The sequence below is a fragment of the Myotis daubentonii genome, chromosome X (genome assembly GCF_963259705.1).
Source record: "Myotis daubentonii chromosome X, mMyoDau2.1, whole genome shotgun sequence".
In the NCBI taxonomy this organism is placed as follows: domain Eukaryota; kingdom Metazoa; phylum Chordata; class Mammalia; order Chiroptera; family Vespertilionidae; genus Myotis; species Myotis daubentonii.
In genome coordinates, this window is record NC_081861.1 from 132,355,314 (window position 1) to 132,374,175 (window position 18,862).

Here is an 18,862-nt window from a genome sequence, read left to right on the forward strand (position 1 = left end):
TGCAAATTAACTGCCAACTAAGATTGGCAGTTAACTGCCAACTAAGATTGGCAGTTAACTGCCAACAAGATGGCGGTTAATTTGCATATGTAGGCACAATGCAGGGAGGCGAAAGGGAAAGCAGGAAGAAGCCCCCTGCCACTGACAGTGATCAGAAACCCAGGGGGGAGCTAAGAGCTGGGGGGCAGGGCAAAGGCGGCCCTGGGGCCGCCTTTGCCCTGCCCCCCAGCCATGATCGGAGAATCAGGCGCCTTTGCCGCCCTGGCCAGTGATAGCAGGAAGTAGGGGTGGAGCCAGTGATGGGAGCTGGGCATGGTCGAAGCTGGCAGTCCCGGGAGCTAGGGGTCCCTTGCCTGGGCCTAAAGCGGAGCCCACGATCGCGGGGCCGCTGCAGCTGCGGGTCCCCGCTGCCCGGGCCAGACGCCCAGGCCAGAGGCGTTAGGCCTGGGCAGGGGCAGAGCCTGCAACCACGGGGAGCTGGGGGTCCCCTGCCCAGGCCTGACACCTCTGCCGGAGGCCTCAGGCCTGGTCAAGGGGCCGATCCGGTGATTGGTGATCGGAGGGTGATGAGGGTCAACTCCTCTGGCCGAGGCATCAGGCCTGGGTAGGGGGCGGAGCCGGGGATTGGGGGGATATGATGGTCCCCTTGCCCAGGCCTGAAGCCTGGGTCAGAGGCGTCAGGCTTGGGCGGGGGGTGGAGCAAGCGATCAGAGGGAGATGGGGGTCCCCTGCCCAGGCATGATTCCTGGGCCAGAGGCCTCAGGCCTGGGTGGGGGTCAGAGCCAGTGATCGGGGGAAGGTTGGGGTCCCCTGTCCAAGCCTGACACCTCTGGCGGAGGCGTCAGGCCTGGGCAAGGGGCTGATCAGGCGATCGGAGGGTGATGGGGGTCTACGCCTCTGGCGGAGGCATCAGGCCTGGGCAAGGGGCAGAGCCAGCAATCGGAGGGGTCCGGGGGTCCCCTGCCCAGGCCTGATGCCTGGGCCAGAGGCATCAGGCCTGGGCTGGGGGCAAAACCAGTGATGGGGGGAAATGAGGGTCCCCTGCCCAGGCCTGACGCCTCTGTCAGAGGCGTCAGGCCTGGGCAAGGGGCCAATCCTGCGATTGGAGGGTGATGGGGGTCAACGCCTGAGGGCTCCCAGTATGTGAGAGGGGGCAGGCTGGGCTGAGGGACACTCCCCCCCCAACACTCACACCCAGTGCACGAATTTCGTGCACCGGGCCCCTAGTAAGAATAATAATAAAGGGAAACAAAGATTTATGAAATGTGTAAATTGATAAGTTACACTGGTGGTAGCAATATGGAGAGAAACCTTCATAAATATAGAGCTTTGAACAACCAACATGTTGTAGTCACCATAGGGAAAACAGTTTTTTGTTTGTTTGTTTGTTTGTTTGTTTTGGGAAAACAGTTTTAAAAGAGAAGACACTTGGGTCAAACTTCACTTCCACAAGTAGTACAAAAGTTAATTAAAAGCAAACTTGTTGCATTCTTTCAATATAATACTGGTGTGTCCAACCTGAGAACTCTTCAAGGTAAACTGTGCACACCTAAGTAGCTTGCACCCAGCAGTTAAGACTGAACCTCATCACTGGTACCCAGTTCAAGGACGAACAGATAATGAGACAGGTAATGAGAAAACTCACTACACCTACAGCTAGGAGGTTTTTCTCAGAATGACATCTGGCTTATTTATTTATACATGTGAACAATAAAAGTAATAATGCCAATTTACCAAGTGTCAGCATCAACTGTCTCCAATATACTAGATTCTAGGTTGCTGTTTCTGATACTGGGCAACTAAGAAGGAATACGCGGTCTCTTACCCAAAAGCATCTGCACAGTGAAAGTAGCTCCTCAGACTTGGTGCTATTGTTATCTGGGGCTGGAGAACACTTTTCTGTAGGGGCTGTCCTGTGCACTGTAGGATGTTTAGCAGCATCCCTGGGCCCCACCTACCCATTAGAAATCACGGAACTCCCAGCCCCCTGAAGTTCCACCAACTTAAAATGTCTCTAAATGTTCTTTGGAGACAAAATTGCCCTTGATTGAGAACCACTAGGTTAAAATAGAATCGGTTTGCACATGAGGCAAAAATATTTTATCACCATATCTATCTTAACCTAATGATAGAGAGTTTAAATGTAGAAAGTGAAGGCCTGCACTTTCACTTAGTTTAAAGAGAGTAGAATCATTTTTTTATCTCTCTAATTATTCTGAACATATTGGGGTAATTATTATAAACCTCTTTAAATTGTTTATTACATATCAATTTCATTACAATTAAAAGGTGAAGGATCACATTTGATTAAAACTCTACCACTTCTATTCTAGAAAATTAGTGAGTGGTGCTAAATAATTGTAATAGATACTAGTTTTAAAAGTGCAGGATTTTTAAAAATCTTATAAAAGATTTCCATATTCAATGATAAAAAGTTTTGATTTATTTTAACATGTCACAGCCAGATATATTTCCAAAAACATAAAAAATGTACAAAGTAACATCATATTTTAAATGGTTTCACAATTTACTGTAGTAGATTTTGGTGCTATAGGTTTAGAAAAATCCTGTTTGTGATAATTGGGGATCGAAATTCAAAAGCAACATCAGTTCTCACTACCTCTTGCTTTCTTACAGTAAATGAAGCATACACATGCCCACATGCATTTACAACTCTAAAACTTTAAAAGGCATCTGGAATGAGTAGAAAGAATGACTCACGTGTTTTCTGTTTGTGTGATCTCATATTTAATTTACCTTCCTGAGCAGTAGATCAATAGCTATGTGCCGAGAAACTGCTTTTGAAGAGTATCGTGGAGTATGAAAAACATGGAGAAATCAATTTCTTTTTCCTGTCTCAGGAGATTCGGTGCTTTTCGTAGTGCTCGTGGTAAACAGTAATCTCACTTTTTATCTGCATTCTCTAAACTTGGAACATTGGAAGTCAATAGTAACATATTCAAAATGATTGAAACTACTTTACCCGTCATCATTACCACTGTTACTAATAAGTTATTAGGTTCCTATATGTGGAATGCTGAAATGAGCATTGTGTGAAGCAAGTTACAAGGATACAAATCCTGTGGACATTCACTACTTAAAACTTGTACAATAACTGTTTTCCATCTATTTTATAGAGATTTCCATCAAGCTATTTAACAATTAACTCATTTTTAGCACTTTCTATGTGATATGTAATGTGTGGTGTCTTTGGATTTGAAGTCAAGTTATTGACAGTGTTTCACATTTGTCACTAAGGTTTTGTCTTTCTATTCACCTGGCAGAACCAATAAAAGATGATATTTTGAATCACGCCACGTTGGGCCACACATCTGACAATTTCTTTTGTTGTTATAAAAAAAATCCAAACATATAAGCACATCAGCCCATTGTCAGGAATTTACTTAATCCTGATATCAAAATCTTATTACCTTGAGAAATTTTCCATTTCATAGTTCTTTAATACCATGATTGATCTACTTTAAAACAATATGAAACAGTCATGGATAATGCTTTTATAATTATAATTACAGGAAATTTACTCTATCAGTGTAGTGTTCATTCATGATTCCTTTAAAAAGAATATTATAAGATGCTTATTTGAAGTTTTTAATAAAACATATTTTGAGATAATGGGTAAATTGTACAGACTGCCACTTATAAATTCTAAGATTAAAATGTATTAATGCATTTGAGACTAATAAGAATACTATTTAAAATATAATATATACATATATTTATAGTTAAATCTGAAAAGTACTTAGAAAATTAGAAAACACTTTTCTTTCTTTTTTTTGTTAATCCTTACCTGAGGATATTTTTCCACTGATCTGTTAGAGAGAGTGGAAGAGAAGGAGAAACAGAGACAAACATCGATGTGAGAGAAACACATCAATTGGCTGCCTCCTGCATGCACCCCGACCAGGGACTAGGCTAGGGCCAGGGCCAGGGAGGAGCCTGCAACCAAGGCACGTGCCCCTGACTGGAATTGAACCTGGGACCCTTTGGTTACAGGCCGACACTCTATCCACTGAGTCAAACTGGCCAGGGCAGAAAACACTTTTCTAAGTAATTATTGGGTTATAGAAAAATATGAAAACTATCATTATGATTATTTTGAAAATTTATAATAGTGAGGAAAATTAACAGCCACAGATGTTTTCATTATTAACTAAGACTCAAAATAAATGAGCTTATTAGTCAATTCAAGAGCTATTAAAAGAATAGCAACACAAGTTGAACAACTGGAAGGAGTGTTACAGGATTTCAGGGCAGGAGGAATAGGGAAACTGAGACAGGAAAGTTAAAACAAGGCCAAACAATGTGGGCAGTTTGCAGCCAGCTTGTAACTAACAAGCCATTATCTTCCCCAGCCAAGGACACAAGAGCAAATGGTTAAAAACCTCCCTAATGAGAGAAAGCAGAAAAGAAGGGGAAAGGAGATAAGGGAAAAGGGCCATTTTACTCCCTAAGCCAGTGGTTCTCAACCTGGGCTGCACATTAGAATCACCTGGGAATCTTTTTAAAATCCTGATTTCTGGGCCTCATCCTCCGGAAATTCTGTTTCTTTGTTACTCATGTTGTGGCCCCACCCCATCACAAAGAAACAGAATTTCTGGAGGATGAGGCCCAGAAATCAGGATTATAAAAAGATTCCCAGGTGATTCTAATGTGCAGCCAAGGTTGAGAACCACTGCCCTAAGCCGAGAAGCCAGCAGTCTCAAGACTTGGCAAGATCAAGTTGCCAGGTGCGTCTTGTGAATTCTGGGAAGACCAACAGAGAGAGAGAGAGAGGGGGGGGGGGGGAGGGAGAGAGGGAGAGGGAGAGGGAGAGGGAGAGGGAGAGGGAGAGAGAGAGAGAGAGAGAGAGAGAGAGAGAGAGAGAGAGAGAGAGAGAGATTTTAAAAATTACTGTGTACCAAAATATTCAGCAGCGGAATTTTGAAACCTATAGATAGGAGGGTATATAATGCCTTGGACCCCACCCAACCTGCTCTTCAGATTAGCTGAGAGCCCATCTGCACTTCATAAGCCAGATACAGTGGGGCCTTGACTTATGGGTGTCCCGACTAACGAGTTTTTTGAGATACCAGCTGTCTCAGCCGATTTTTTGCATTGAGTTGATAGAGTAATTTGAGGTAACGAGCTCCTTAACGAGCTCGGTCTCGGAACGAATTAAACTCGTAAGTCAAGGCCCCACTGTATATAGGTTTGCTTATTTTGATTTTTCAATAAAGGTGCATGCTTTAATTGCTTTAATAAATTGGCTTTTCACAACAGAGTCAAGGTCTCTGGTATAAATTCATTTATATGAGAAGACAAGGATCAATGTTGGGTACAGCCCTCTCCATTGACTCTGGGCTGTCCTGTCTGGTAACACCTCTCTGGTGTTGGTGAGAGGTGCCTCTAACAGGAGGACTTAATAAATGTAAATAAGATAGATAAGTCAGAAATAGAAAGACAAGAAATGAAATTAATCCAAGAACACGTTCTTTGAAAATACAACAAAAAATAGCAAGACTTCTGGCAAGTCTAATGGAAAATGAGAAAAAAATTAATGTATTCACTACCAAATATATAGGGAACATAGCAACACATATTTTATGGGAAATATTCTATAAAGCTCATGAGAATACTGGAAAATATGAATTCAATGATTTTCTTAGAAATTATAAGGAGTCTAAATATATTTTAAAAGAAGTATAAGCCCAGCCAGGTGTAGCTCAGCTGTTGAGCATCGACCTTGGAACCAAGAGGTCATGGGTTCCATTCCTAGCCAGGGCACATGCTCGGGTTGCGGGCTCGATCCCCAGTGGGGGGGCTTGCAGCAGGCAGCCAATCAATGATTCTCTCTCATCACTGATGCTCCTATCTCCCTTCCTCTCTGAAATCAATACAAATATATTTTTAAAAAGAATAAATTCTGAACTGACTAAAAGTGAGAAAAAATGGAAAATTTTCAGAGAACTGCTTGCCCCAAATATGCAAGGTCCAGATCATTTACTGGAAAAGTTTTTATTTCTTATGCTTTTAAAATATTTCTCTGTCGAAACCGGTTTGGCTCAGTGGATTGAGCGTCGGCCTGCGGACTGAAGGGTCCCAGGTTCGATTCCGGTCAAGGGCATATGCCTGGGTTGCGGGCACATCCCTGGTGGGAGATGTGCAGGGAGGCAGCTGATCGATGTTTCTCTCTCATCGATGTTTCTTACTCTCTATCTCTCTCCCTTCCTCTCTGTAAAAAATCAATAAAATATATTTTAAAAAAATATTTCTCTAATAGAAAATATTGGAACTATTTTATCCAATTTTCAAGATGGAAATGTAATGATTTTTAAAAATCATCAAGAATTAGCACATGAAAAGGAACCCATGTGCTATTCTTCTTATAAAATTAGATCTAAAAATCCAAGGGAAAACAATAGCAAAATAAGTAAAGTAGCATGTTAAACAGCTTCAAAATGAGTACTTCTAAGGGTTGGATAAATGTAAAGAAATTTATTCGTTTAATGCACCAAATGATTAAAAACCCAATGATCATACTAATACATACTGAAGAGGCAGCTGAAAAAAAATTCAACATCAACTACTGATAGAACTTTTAGTAAACTAGGAATAAAACATACTTTTATCTCAAGACACATCATATTGACAGTGACTCACCAGATCCTGTGGAAGATCAGCATTCTCATTAGAGTAAGGAAGGCAACAAGGCTCCATACTATTCTCACCATTATGATGTACCTGTTCTGATAGGGCCACTACCATGAGACAAAACAACAACATCAACAGTTAGGTATTACTGTTCAAAAGTAGGCGATACATTTAAAATGATGTGTAGATGACATGAAATATAGGATTGCTTACCAGGAAAATGCAAGAGGATAATCATATCAAATTGAAAGGGAAAATTAATAACTAACAAAGAATGTCTGTACACACACACACACTAGTGCAAAAAAATTGAGGACAAACTGACAGAAAAGGACGACAAAGCATTAAATAAGCAATTTACAAACAAAATACAAATGACCATTTAACATATAAAATGTTCAGCTTTACATGAAACAAAAAAATTGCAAATCAAAGCAGTATTTATACACTACTGTACCATTTTATTTGCCAAAAGAGCTTTAAGGACACGGGTAAATGAACTTACACATAGTGCAAAAAAATATGTACACAGACATAAAACCTTTGAAAAGAATTTTACATTTTTGCATATCATTTGATGCAGGACAATGAAAAATAAATACACACATAGTGCAAGAGAGATATGTACACAGACATAACAGTTCTGAAAAGAATCTTACATTTTTTGTATATCATTTGCCTCCAAAACTTAAATTTTAAGAATTTATACCAAAGGTGTTATTACAAGTGAGCAAAAAATTGTTAGCACCCAGAATATTTATTATAGCATTTTTATTATAGTAAAATGGAAAATAAGAAATTAGAATTGCCCTAGCCGGTTTGGCTCGGTGGATAGAGCATCGGCCTGTGGACTGAAAGGTCCCAGGTTCGATTCCGGTCAAGGGCATATACCTGGGTTGCGGGCACATCCCCAGTAGGAGATGTGCAGGATGCAGCTGATCGATGTTTCTCTCTCATCGATGTTTCTAACTCTCTATCCCTGTCCCTTCCTCTCTGTAAAAAATCAATAAAATATATTTTTTTAAAAAGAAATTAGAATTAAAAGCAAATGATTCATTACCACTATATTATAGAGGAATAGTTAATGATGTGGAAATATATCCAAAATACACTAAGTTCAAGCAAGAAGGGGACAAAGCTTCATAATAGTATAACCTCAAGTTTGTTAATGAGACTAACAGAAACAATACAAGTTTAAGGTGTACACTAAGTTGATTTGATACATTTATATATTGCAATATGCTTATCACCATCGTGTTAGCTAACACCTTTACCACATAACATAATTATAATTTATTTTTTGTGGTCAGAACAATTAAGATGTAGTCTCTTAGCAACCTTGAAATTTATAGTACAGTATTTTTGTCCATACTGTGCTGTGCCTTAGATCTCCTAGACGTATTTATTGGTTTCAAGTTTCTACTCTTAAACACGGCTCCAATTCCTAGTTTTGTTTTTAAAAAGAAATCTATTTGTATTCTCTCTCTCTCTCACACACACACACACACACACACACACACGAAGACCCAAGGCTAAGAAAGATATGTTCCAAATATTTGGACATTAACAATGGTCATTGATGCTGGTGGAATTACAAGTGACTTCTACTTTTGTCTTCTCTGTTATTTTCTATAAAGAATTTAAACTGCTTTTGTTTTTACCTTTAAAAAATGATGCAACAGAGCCAGCACCGGTTTGGCTCAGTGGATAGAGCGTCGGCCTGCGGACTGAGGGGTCCCAGGTTCGATTCCGGTCAAGGGCATGTACCTTGGTTGTGGGCACATCCCCAGTAGGGGGCGTGCAGGAGGCAGCTGATCGATGTTTCTCTCTCATAGATGTTTCTAGCTCTCTATCCCTGTCCCTTCCTCTCTGTAAAAAAATGAATAAATTATATTTTTAAAAAATGATGCAACAAACATTGGGAAGTCATAATTCAATAGGGAAGAGATTTTCTTCTCATTTCAAATGAATGGCTTAGACTACGATTCAGCATTTTACTGTCTTCAATCTTAGTCACATAGAGGATTAAGCAAAAGAAAAAGGTATTTGATACATTTATGACATTTCAGGCTAAAGGAAAGCTGAATTGGATTTCTGTCTCTAACCTGACTTTTGTTTTTTGATGCCAGTTATCAGCTTGTTGCAATCTCTATTGACTTTTCTTTCCTATGATGACTTTATCTTATCTAACATTTGCCAAGATAACTTGATCTAGTCTGACCTTGTTTGCAAGGGTTAGCTATGTGAGCTTTTCCTTCTAGGAAATTTTCACTTTAGTGAAATGAAAATTCACTAAATAGTGACACTTCTAGAATGGGGGGGCTAACTTTTGGCTGCCTCTCCCATTAGTGCAACTTCTCCCGACTCTGTGCCCCTGCAACCAAAGTGGAGGAAAGGCAAACACAAGTTTCCTCAGGTGGAGTTAGCAAACACAAATGGGTCAGATGATAACATACCACCCTAATTAGGAGGGGGAAATGGTGTGACTCTCAAAGTGTTGAAGAAGTGTCATTGTTTGCATTTTCTCATTGTTGCTTTAACAATCCACACTTTCTATTTAACATCCGGGTCACCCAACCTAATTTTCCCACTCATGGTTTTCAAGCCACAAGGCCGAGGTTGGGGAGCAAATGCATGAAGAGGCAGCATGGAAGAGAGGACAGCCCTGACATGGACCCTCTGTGCGGCTTCTGCTGGCCTCTACAGAGTGCCCCCCAGGGAAGGAGTCCTGTCCATTCTTTATCTTACTCAGAGCATCTCTGAGGTTTTGCTGCAGGTTCAGCTTTGACACCGTGATGACCTGAGATGCAGTGTGGTTCAGTGTGGTGGAGAGAGGGTTCAGGTGACACCTATTCACTCCTCCCGTTGCCACCAATGCCTTGAACACGAGCCCTGATTTCCTCGCTGTAAGGTAATTAGAACAACTGCACCAGTGAGGTGCTCTTTGGAGGATTAAAGAAAGAACCCAGCAGACCTAGTTTGTGGTGGGCAGCTCTTAATGACTGCTCTATGGCATCCCTGACCAATGTGCTCACCAGCCACATGTGGTTGCTTAATTTAATCAAGAATTCCTTTCACAGCAGCACCAGCACCATTTCAAGTGCTCAACAGTCACCCATGTTTACTGGCTACTACTTTGTGTGGTGCAGCTAAGAGCATTTCCATCATCACAGGGTGTTCCATTGGACAGCACTGCTCTATGTCATCAGCTGTGATTTTGCACAGCTGCCACACCTTCGGGCTGACCAAAATCATTCCCTTTGAATTGGAGGCTGGGCCAGGATGTTTACCTGCAGAAGTGTGAGTCAGGTAAGGCCCTTCTTGCAAGGCCTTTGTCTCCAGAGATAGAAAGGAGTGATATTAGCTTTCCAAATTAAGATAGCTTATCTGTCAGCCAGATAGATACTTTAGGCCTGAAAAGATGGGAAGTTCATACCTGGAAAAAACCTCCAGAGAGGACTCAATTCTTTCCATCCTGTGCTTAACCAGACAACAAAGGGGCAAGGGGCAAGAGGCGGGGCGGGGGTGGGGGGGTAGGGCAAGAGAATTCTGACTTTGAGTCAGCAGGGGAAACATTCTTTCAAGCTAGAGTTTGCAAGGCACAACTAACTTGTTTTCCAAACAGGTTTTTGTAAATAACTGACAGGAGATGGGCTGCTTCTATCAAAGTATTAACCCAAGTGATGGGGGTTAATTATTAAACCTTCTAGCTGGTGGCTTGCTTGTTTCTCTGCTATTCTAATATGGGTCATAGAATGGCTAAGGCAGCTTTAAGTGGAGGGCAGGGTTTGTTTTATATTTTCCTTTCTCTTGTTTGCCCTTAGCTTTCCACCATGAAACTGTGTTGTGGACTCTATCTCCTGGTGACTAATATTCATGTTGAACTCTGTGAATCAGGTATGTCACCTTGAAACTTAAAAATAGATTAAGTTCTCTGTTGTCTGATTGGCAAGTCTTTGACTTAAAGAACTAGTTATTTTTCTAAATTTGCAACTGAATGAAGGCTTGAAAGTTAAGCCTCTGTTCTATTAATTTGGATAAAACTATTAAAACATCTATGATAACTGAATTTAACCTTTTGGGAATATTTGCGGCCAAGTATTTGTAGCTCTGTTTTCTGGTCACTCCAGTTGCATTAAATATTATAATTTTGCAGGCTCTGTTTGGCACATTTTGCCATCACATGCTGCTCTTTCAAGTGCTCAGTAGCCACCTATGTCTGCCATATTGGACAGCACAGATACAGAACGTTCCATCATTCCAGATAGTTTCATTGGATGGCACTGTTCTATATCATTAGCTTTAATTTTATACAACTGCCAGACCTTAGCATTGACCAAAACCATTCCCTCTGCAAGAAAATGCTTTTACAGTGAGCTTAGTATCAGGCCAGCCTGGGAGATAAAACAGTTAGTGGAGCATCAATGTGTTCATTTTTAAAACTTAGTATCTAATAACACTGTGCTTTCTTTAGTAATGGGCCCTTCTTTATAATTATCTTAAGCTTGAATAAATTATTCCAAAGACCTCACTCTGATGTTTTATTAAATGGATTCAAATGGAAGTTATTAATAAAATGGTTTTGCTTAAAGTATTTATGGTAGATATCCAAACTGATGGATAAATATATGCAACTAGTATGTGTTGCTGGATTTGTGAAGCCACATGTGAGATATAAAGATGTGTTCCTTTCAATTTCACACATTCATTGAGCACCTATTATGTGTCAAGTATATGCACAGTAGGCAGCTAAGCTACTATGAACATTCCTGTCCCAAATAGTCCCAAAAGGTTAAATGTAGTTCCCGTATGCTTTCTTTTCCTCGGATATTTACCAGGAGTGAAATTGCATATTTAGCTTTAGTAACTCTTTCCTTATCATCTTGTAAATTGTACATTTACATTCCTTTTATACATGGAGACTATCTCTTTGAAATGTTTTGAATGCTCTAGCTTTCAATCCTTTAAAACTTACCCAAGATAAGTAGTTCCATTGGCAGGATACTTAATCTAGAACTATGTCAGTCCTGTTTTAATCTAAATCATTTGATGCTTTGGTTTTGTGAAGAAAAGTCAACTCCTACCCAACACCAGTTGGTTTACACTCTTGGAATTAAGAGGAAGCAATGAAAAGACAGAAGATCAAGTAAAATTATCCCAAACATCTGAAAAACAACTTAATCTCAGGCTCCAAGTAGATCTGGCTAGCATCTTCATCTACATCTGCTTTACTAGGCATGTCATTTTCATATTCATTTGAGCAGGCTTATCTCCATCTCAGCATTCTGTTAATAAGCCTTTCCTGTGTAAATAATGCCTGTGTTTAACCCTGAACAACAATGGTCTTTTTTGAAGTTTGTAGACATGAAATCTTTCTACACTTTAGCTCTTTAAGCAGGTAGAGGAACCAAAGGGAGAATGAAACTCAAACTCATTTCCCCTTATATTTATGAAAGTCACTTTGAGGAAAGAGGATATCAAAATTATTCACTAAAATGAAGATCTGGGTTTTATTTGTATTTCAGCAAGTCATTCTTTTTATGTCTGAATTTATTATAGGTAGTGAAAGAGAGCCTATCTAAACCCAGTCTTCCTTTATGCTCAGGGAGTTGTTTCACTACAATGTAAATTAGTTTTTAAAATCCATCCTGTGAGCAAAATAGCCATGACCAATAGACATATGAGACAGCCCCTCTGGTTTTCATTCAGTGAGAATACTTCGAACACAGTGGTGGCTTCAGATTTTGTCTAGTGATGAGTGGGAAGGCTATGAGGGAATTATGTTGAAATTACAAGCAAGCTTCCCTTTCACTGAAATCTATCTATATAGAATGGCTATGAGAGAGGTGCTGATGGAAAATACCATAGGCTAAATTCCCCCCACCTCATTGCATGGGGCCACTACTGTCTACATACTTACACCTTTACACGTGTAAAGTTGCACACACATACAAAAAACAAAACAAAACAAAAAACAAACCAGCAATAAATAAGTGACACAGAGTAGCTGTTGCTACTCGTATGGTACACAACATTTTCCAAACCCAAATTGGGCAACATGGTTGACTACAATGATTGTCCTTAGGAAATGCTCTTCATTGTGACTATAGACCAGTGGAGAGAATGGTGGTAAACGTGTTAGGAAGGAAGAGAACTACTTTGAAAACAATAGGGTGGGTTGGGGGCTGCTTATGTTGAGTGATCAGAAGTAGACCTCTCTGAAGAGATGTGATTTAAACTGAGACTGGATTAACAAGAAGCCTGTAAGGGGAGCAATGTTCCAGGCAGGAGGAGCTGGCACTTGGCAGAATGTCCTGAATGGAGGGACGTGCTGGTCCTGCTGCCAGACAGTGTGAGTCCCAGCAATACTGCTGTTGTGGCTGAGTGACAAGTTTGCCTAATGAATCAGGATGTGTTTAAAATGCAATGCAAAGTCTTGAGCTGACTTCCACATGCCCTACCATAAAGGAGGCTTCATCTTATTTTTTTGTAATATATTTTTATTGATATCAGAGAGGGAGAGGGAGAGAGATATATAAACATCAATGAAGAGAGTCATTGATCAGCTGCCTCCTGCACGCCCCCCACTGGGGATCAAGCCCGCATCCTGGGCCTGTGCCCTGACTGGGAATTGAACTGTGACCTCCTGGTTCATAGGTCGATGCTCAACCACTGGGCAACAATGGCCAGCCAAGGAGGCCTCATCTTTATACAAACACTTCCCTTGTGGGAAAGGGCACAACAAAATACTAGATGGGCTTGAAGATAACTTTGCAGAGAGGTGGCCATATCCCTTGTGGCCCCTGGATGGAAGACATGCTTGGCAACTGGCTCAGGTTTGAAATCTTCTGCCTTTTAGAGATCTTTTGGTGTCAATGTGGGGCAGAATAAATTCTGGAGAGTAGCTGTTATGGAATGAATTGTGTCCCCTCAAAATTCACATGTTGAAATCCTAGCCCCCAGTACCTCAGAATGTAATTGTATTTAGAGATATGGTCTTTAAATAGGTAATTAATGTAAAATGAGGTCTTATACATGGGCCCTAATCTAATACGAATGGTGTCTTTAAAAGAAGAGAAGATTAGGACACAGGTACAGAGAGGGAAGACATGTGAAGAGAGGAAAGCCATTGACTAGCCAAAGAGCGAGCCCTCAGAAGAAATCAACCCTCTCCACACCGTGATCTTGTACTTCTATCCTCCAGAACAGTGAGAAAGTGCATTTTTGTTGTTTAAGCTATCTAGTCTGCAGTATTTATTACAGCAACCCTATCAACACAGTAGCAGACATCCATTTCTAGGATGGCTTCAGGGATTCAAATCTTGAACATTTGCTGTCTATTGTTTTGCCCACTCCATTATTGCTTATTCTATGAATATTACAGAAAACTTGAAGATACTGAGATGCACTGAATTGAAAATGTTACAGAGTAACTCACTAACGATAGTCAGGAAATAAACAGAATAATGAGTACTCTCATTTTCATCCCACTTTTTGCCTAGTCCTGACTATAGGATCTCTTATACCAGCTTAATCGCCTCCAGTGACAGCAAGCTCAGTATCTCCTGAGGATGCCCTGGCATATTGGGAAACCCACAGCTGGCATATTCTTGGTCCAGTGTAACACTGACTGACTGTGAAAGAGAATGTCCTTTCTAAAGGGAGGCCTGGCTGCGTGCACGCAGGGGGTACTGGAGAGCTGAACCGGTCCAGTCCCCATCAGCCCAAGCAGGCAGTGGGAGAGAAGGCTGGGGATTCAGAGAGGCAGAGGGTGTGTGGCTACAGAGAGGCTGTGGCATTTCCACTCTTTTCCCCATAGCACTCGGGCGGGACTGAGTTCCAGTGTGTATACACCCTGCAGCCAGGTGAGGTGCTGACAGCTGGGCCCATGCTGAGTTGGGGCCCATGCCGCACAAGTGACTGTGTGTTCTGAGTGATCGTCAGATGGAGAACTGCTCACAGAGAGTACAGTTGTCTGTGAGAGGAGAGACTTTGTAATAGCCAGAAGCAACAGGAAAGTTACCCATCTGCTCCAAATGTCATCAAGGAGTGGGGAAGTAAGAGCTGATAGCACCCAAAGGCAATGGTGAGGGAAACATGGATTTCTTTCTTTATTGTGCTCTACTAAGGCCGGCCTGTTGAACCGCATTGCTGTGGTAGAATCCAGAGAATTCTGTAACCTTACTGAAAACCTACTATGTGCTAGCCCTGAAATTACTATAACGGATAAGACCAAATCTAGCCTGATTCATGCTTTTATGCAGTTCACAAAGGATGACTTCTACATTTTTAAATGGTCAGAAAATAAAGAGGAAGAATATTCATGACACCTGAAAAGTATCTGAAATTCAAATTTCAGTGTCCACACATAAAGTCCCATTGGAACACAGCCATGGTAATTTGGGCACCTATGGTCTATGGCTGTTTTCCGGAGACAAGGAAAGACATGAAATATTTAGTGGGCCCTTTACAGAAAAGTTTGCTAGCCCCCATAGAAGGCCATGACCTCTGATCCCAAAGGGTGTCAATCTAGCAAGAGAAAACCTCTTAGAAATAGTTCAATGACAAATTGTTTTTTAAATGATAGTCCTTACAGTGAATTGGTCTTAATCTTTCATAATGAACATCAATCAGATCAAATTAAATAACGTGAACTACTTTGAAGCATACAGGGAAAAACCATGTGTCGTAAATTATTAATCTCTATGGAATTCCCATTGTGCTATTCTATAGTTGTAGATATAAAAATCAGAATGGGCTATGTAATTGACTGGACCCCATGCAAAACCAAAATGCAGGCCTTGTTAAAAAATCATTAAGAATCGCAACATGGCAAAAGCAGAACTTTAAAGGCAGGGGCCTGTGTGTCACCCTGGTCCCGTGCCCAAAAAGCTGGCCCTGGCAAGGATTATAGGAAGCTAGATTAAACATGATGAAAATGAGGCAAGTCCTTTGAAGTAATTATTTACAAATTTTGTTAGGAAATGGTTTTATTATTTGCTTTAAAATTTTTAAATTATTTATTGTTGAAAGTATTATATATGTCTCCTTTTTTCCCCCACTGACCTCTCCCCTGCTGCTCCCCCCCCCCCCCCGCTACCCCAGCACATGTCCCCACACTCCTACTGTCTGTGTCCTTTGGTTATGCTTATATGCATGCATACACATCCTTTGTTTGATCTCTTACCACCCCCCTTTGCTTTCTTTTTTTTTTAATCAGAAAGGACAATGGATAAAAAATTCTGTGGAAAGAAGGTTCTAGTTAAATTAGGTTACCTGAGGTTTTCATGGGACTTTGATTGAGGATGGCAAACAGATGTTTTCAAGTAGTTTTTTTAAAATATTTTTATTGATTTCAGAGAGGAAGAGAGAGATAGAAACATCAATGATGAGAAAGAACAATTGACCAGCTGCGTCTTGCAGGTCCCACACTGGGGATCGAGCCCACAACCTGGGCATGTGCCCTGAATGAGAATCGAACTGTGACCTCCTGGTTCATAGTTCGATGCTCAACCACTGAGCCATGCAGGCCGAGCAATTTTTAAGTTTTTAAAATAAGATTTAGGCCAGATTTATTAAAACTGTTTCACCGGGAATTTTAAAAATTGAAATGTATTTTATATAAATATTGTGTAAGTTTAAGGTGTACAACATATTGATTTGATACATTTATATATTGCAATATGATTGCCATTGTAGCATTAGCTAACACCTCCATCATGTCACATAATTATTTTTTTGTGTGATGGGAATACTTAAGACATAGTCTGTTAGCAAATCTGATATTTACAAAATAGTATTATTGTCCATCATCACTATACTGTGCACTAAATCTCTAGGACTTATTTATCTATTAGTTGCAAGTCACAGGTATATTATAATGTTGAAAGTATTTCTATAGAAAATATAATCTAAGTTTAGATTATTTCCCAAGATTAACCAAATGTGTGTTTTTTTTTAGAATAATTTATTTTTTTGCAATAGAGTTAGATGTCTAACTCAGGCATGAAATTTTCTTTCTGAGTTAATGGTGTAGGGCACAAATGGGTTTCCTCCTCTGCCTATTCAAGGAAAAGTCTTGTGATCTAAACAAGGAACAACGTGCTGTTGTATCCATGGTAAGGGGATTAACAGCCTTGTGCTTGTAAGACAGCATCCCAGCTCCTGTTTAGTCCTTTTGATTTCCAGAAACAAGAGCCCGATTCTTAGACCCCTTGGATGCACTTGGCCCTGTCTGGCGCCATTGATGAGAAATGGCAATGGAACCAGTTCTTGGAGAATCACCTTCAGTCCAGGGCTCCCCACACTTGAGGAAAGGCATTGGGCACTTGTACCTTTTTAGTGATTTGCTGAAAGAAGCCATTTATGTACACATCAAAATCATTTCTTGGTAAAAACTATTGGTCAAAATGATTATTGAAGTAAATTTAAAGAATTCCATCAGACCCATCTATATTTACAGTCTGAAAATGTAGAGTTTCTATTTAGCTGTGCTAATGGCATCTCAGTTTATTACCTTAAAACACTCTTTAAAAGACATATTTAGGTCAGTAAGTGTTGGTTGATTACTTTATCCACTTGGGCAAACCTTAGAGCAGCGGTTCTCAACCTGTGGGTCGCGACCCCTTTGGGGGTCGAATGACCCTTTCACAGGGGTCGCCTAAGACCATCCTGCATATCAGATATTTACATGATGATTCCTAACAGTAGCAACATGACAGTTATGAAGTAGCAACGAAAATAATTTTATGGTTGGGTCACAACGTAAGGAACTGTATTTAAAGGGCTAGAAGGTTGAGAACCACTGCCTTAGAGGAACTTCAGTGTGGTCCCATTTGGAAGAAAGATCAGGGAAGTCACCTTATTTATACACAATCTATATATGGAAGGAATTTGTGTCTTTGGTTGTTAACCACTAAAGTCTATACCAGTGGTCGGCAAACTGCGGCTCGTGAGCCACATGTGGCTCTTTGACCCCTTGAGTGTGGCTCTTTCATAAAATACCATGTGCGGGCGCACATGTACAGTGCGATTGAAACTTTGTGGCCCATGCGCAGAAGTTGGTATTTTGTGGAAGAGCCACACTCAAGGGGCCAAAGAGCCGCATGAGGCTCGCGAGCCGCAGTTTGCCGACCATTCGTCTATACAATCAGTCTTCATGTTACTTCCATTTTAGCACCAACTTTCCTCACATTTACATTTCCTCTTAGCTACCCCTATATACACTATGTTCAGGAATCTTTGTATACTACACAGTTATTTGTGTTACTATGTTGTCTGAATATCTCTGAGTGGGTGAAGTTCTGTAGAAGCAATCTTCCTCCTTTCCTTTACCCCTTTTTTATTTTTGCAGTCCTGACCCAATTTACTTTCTCTTTGTCCCTCTTAGAATAATGTACACAGTGAGTAGAAACAAGAGAGTTCATTACTCCATTCTGCAATTCATTCATCCTCCCCTTCTTTTCAGTTACTGAGTGCCCACATTGGCCACAGGCCAAGAATACCAGGGCTCACAGTGTAGGGCAGATTTGGGCCTTGACCTCATGTCCCAGAGCCCAGAGAAGTTTTGTGTGGCAGATGACATCTTTGAAAGTCTCCCTAGTGACCCTTACCAGGGATGCTCTTTGCTTGGAGGCAATGAAGTTCAAATCTGGGCAGGGATGAGAAACCCTTCTGACAAAGGTGCCCTTTGCCCTCCCCACTGGCCTGGGTCTATTCTCAGACAGGGCATGGAGTCCTGTGTGCAGATTCTGACATCTCAGGACTTATTGGCTTCCACTTGGGTTTCTCATCTTTTGGTGCCCTCAGGACACTGTGACTTTGGTCTTCAAGGGTCATAGTGGCACTAAACACCTGCACCTGGCACTTATGAGCAGGGTCATGGAATCTAAATGCCCTTGCAGTAGGAAATCTTCCTAACCATCCCTAACCATATTGCCTAATCAATGTTAGTTTTTAGTAAACATTTATGTCATATCTATAGTTCATTATATCGTACCCAGACAAGTTTTTCAATTACTCTTTAGCTCTTGCTAAAATATATCTATATATTAATTTATATGGACATATACATATGTTTTAATTTAGAATACTTTTAGATTTTAAGAGTTGTACAGAGAGTTCCTGTCTAATAATGGTTCTCAAGTGGGACAATTCTGTGTCCCATCCTCATCCTAGAACATTTGGAAGCATATGAGGACATTGTTGGTTT

The 18,862-nt window shown here is 40.7% G+C and overlaps 1 protein-coding gene across 16 annotated transcripts in view; it reads right to left on the reverse strand.

The window, feature by feature from the left end:
- CA5B (carbonic anhydrase 5B) overlaps positions 1-18,862 on the reverse strand; it is a 75,736-nt gene that overhangs the window by 39,312 nt on the left and 17,562 nt on the right. For 11 of the 16 annotated variants that reach the window (XM_059679550.1, XM_059679547.1, XM_059679555.1 and 8 more), the window contains one exon: positions 6,661-6,758. In XM_059679550.1, the coding sequence (XP_059535533.1) occupies positions 6,661-6,717 (57 nt within the window). In that variant the 5' untranslated portion in view covers positions 6,718-6,758. Of the gene's footprint in view, positions 1-2,721; positions 2,929-6,660; positions 6,759-18,862 lie in introns of all 16 variants that reach the window. The other 5 variants (XM_059679560.1, XM_059679556.1, XM_059679559.1 and 2 more) reach the window with 3 other exon arrangements.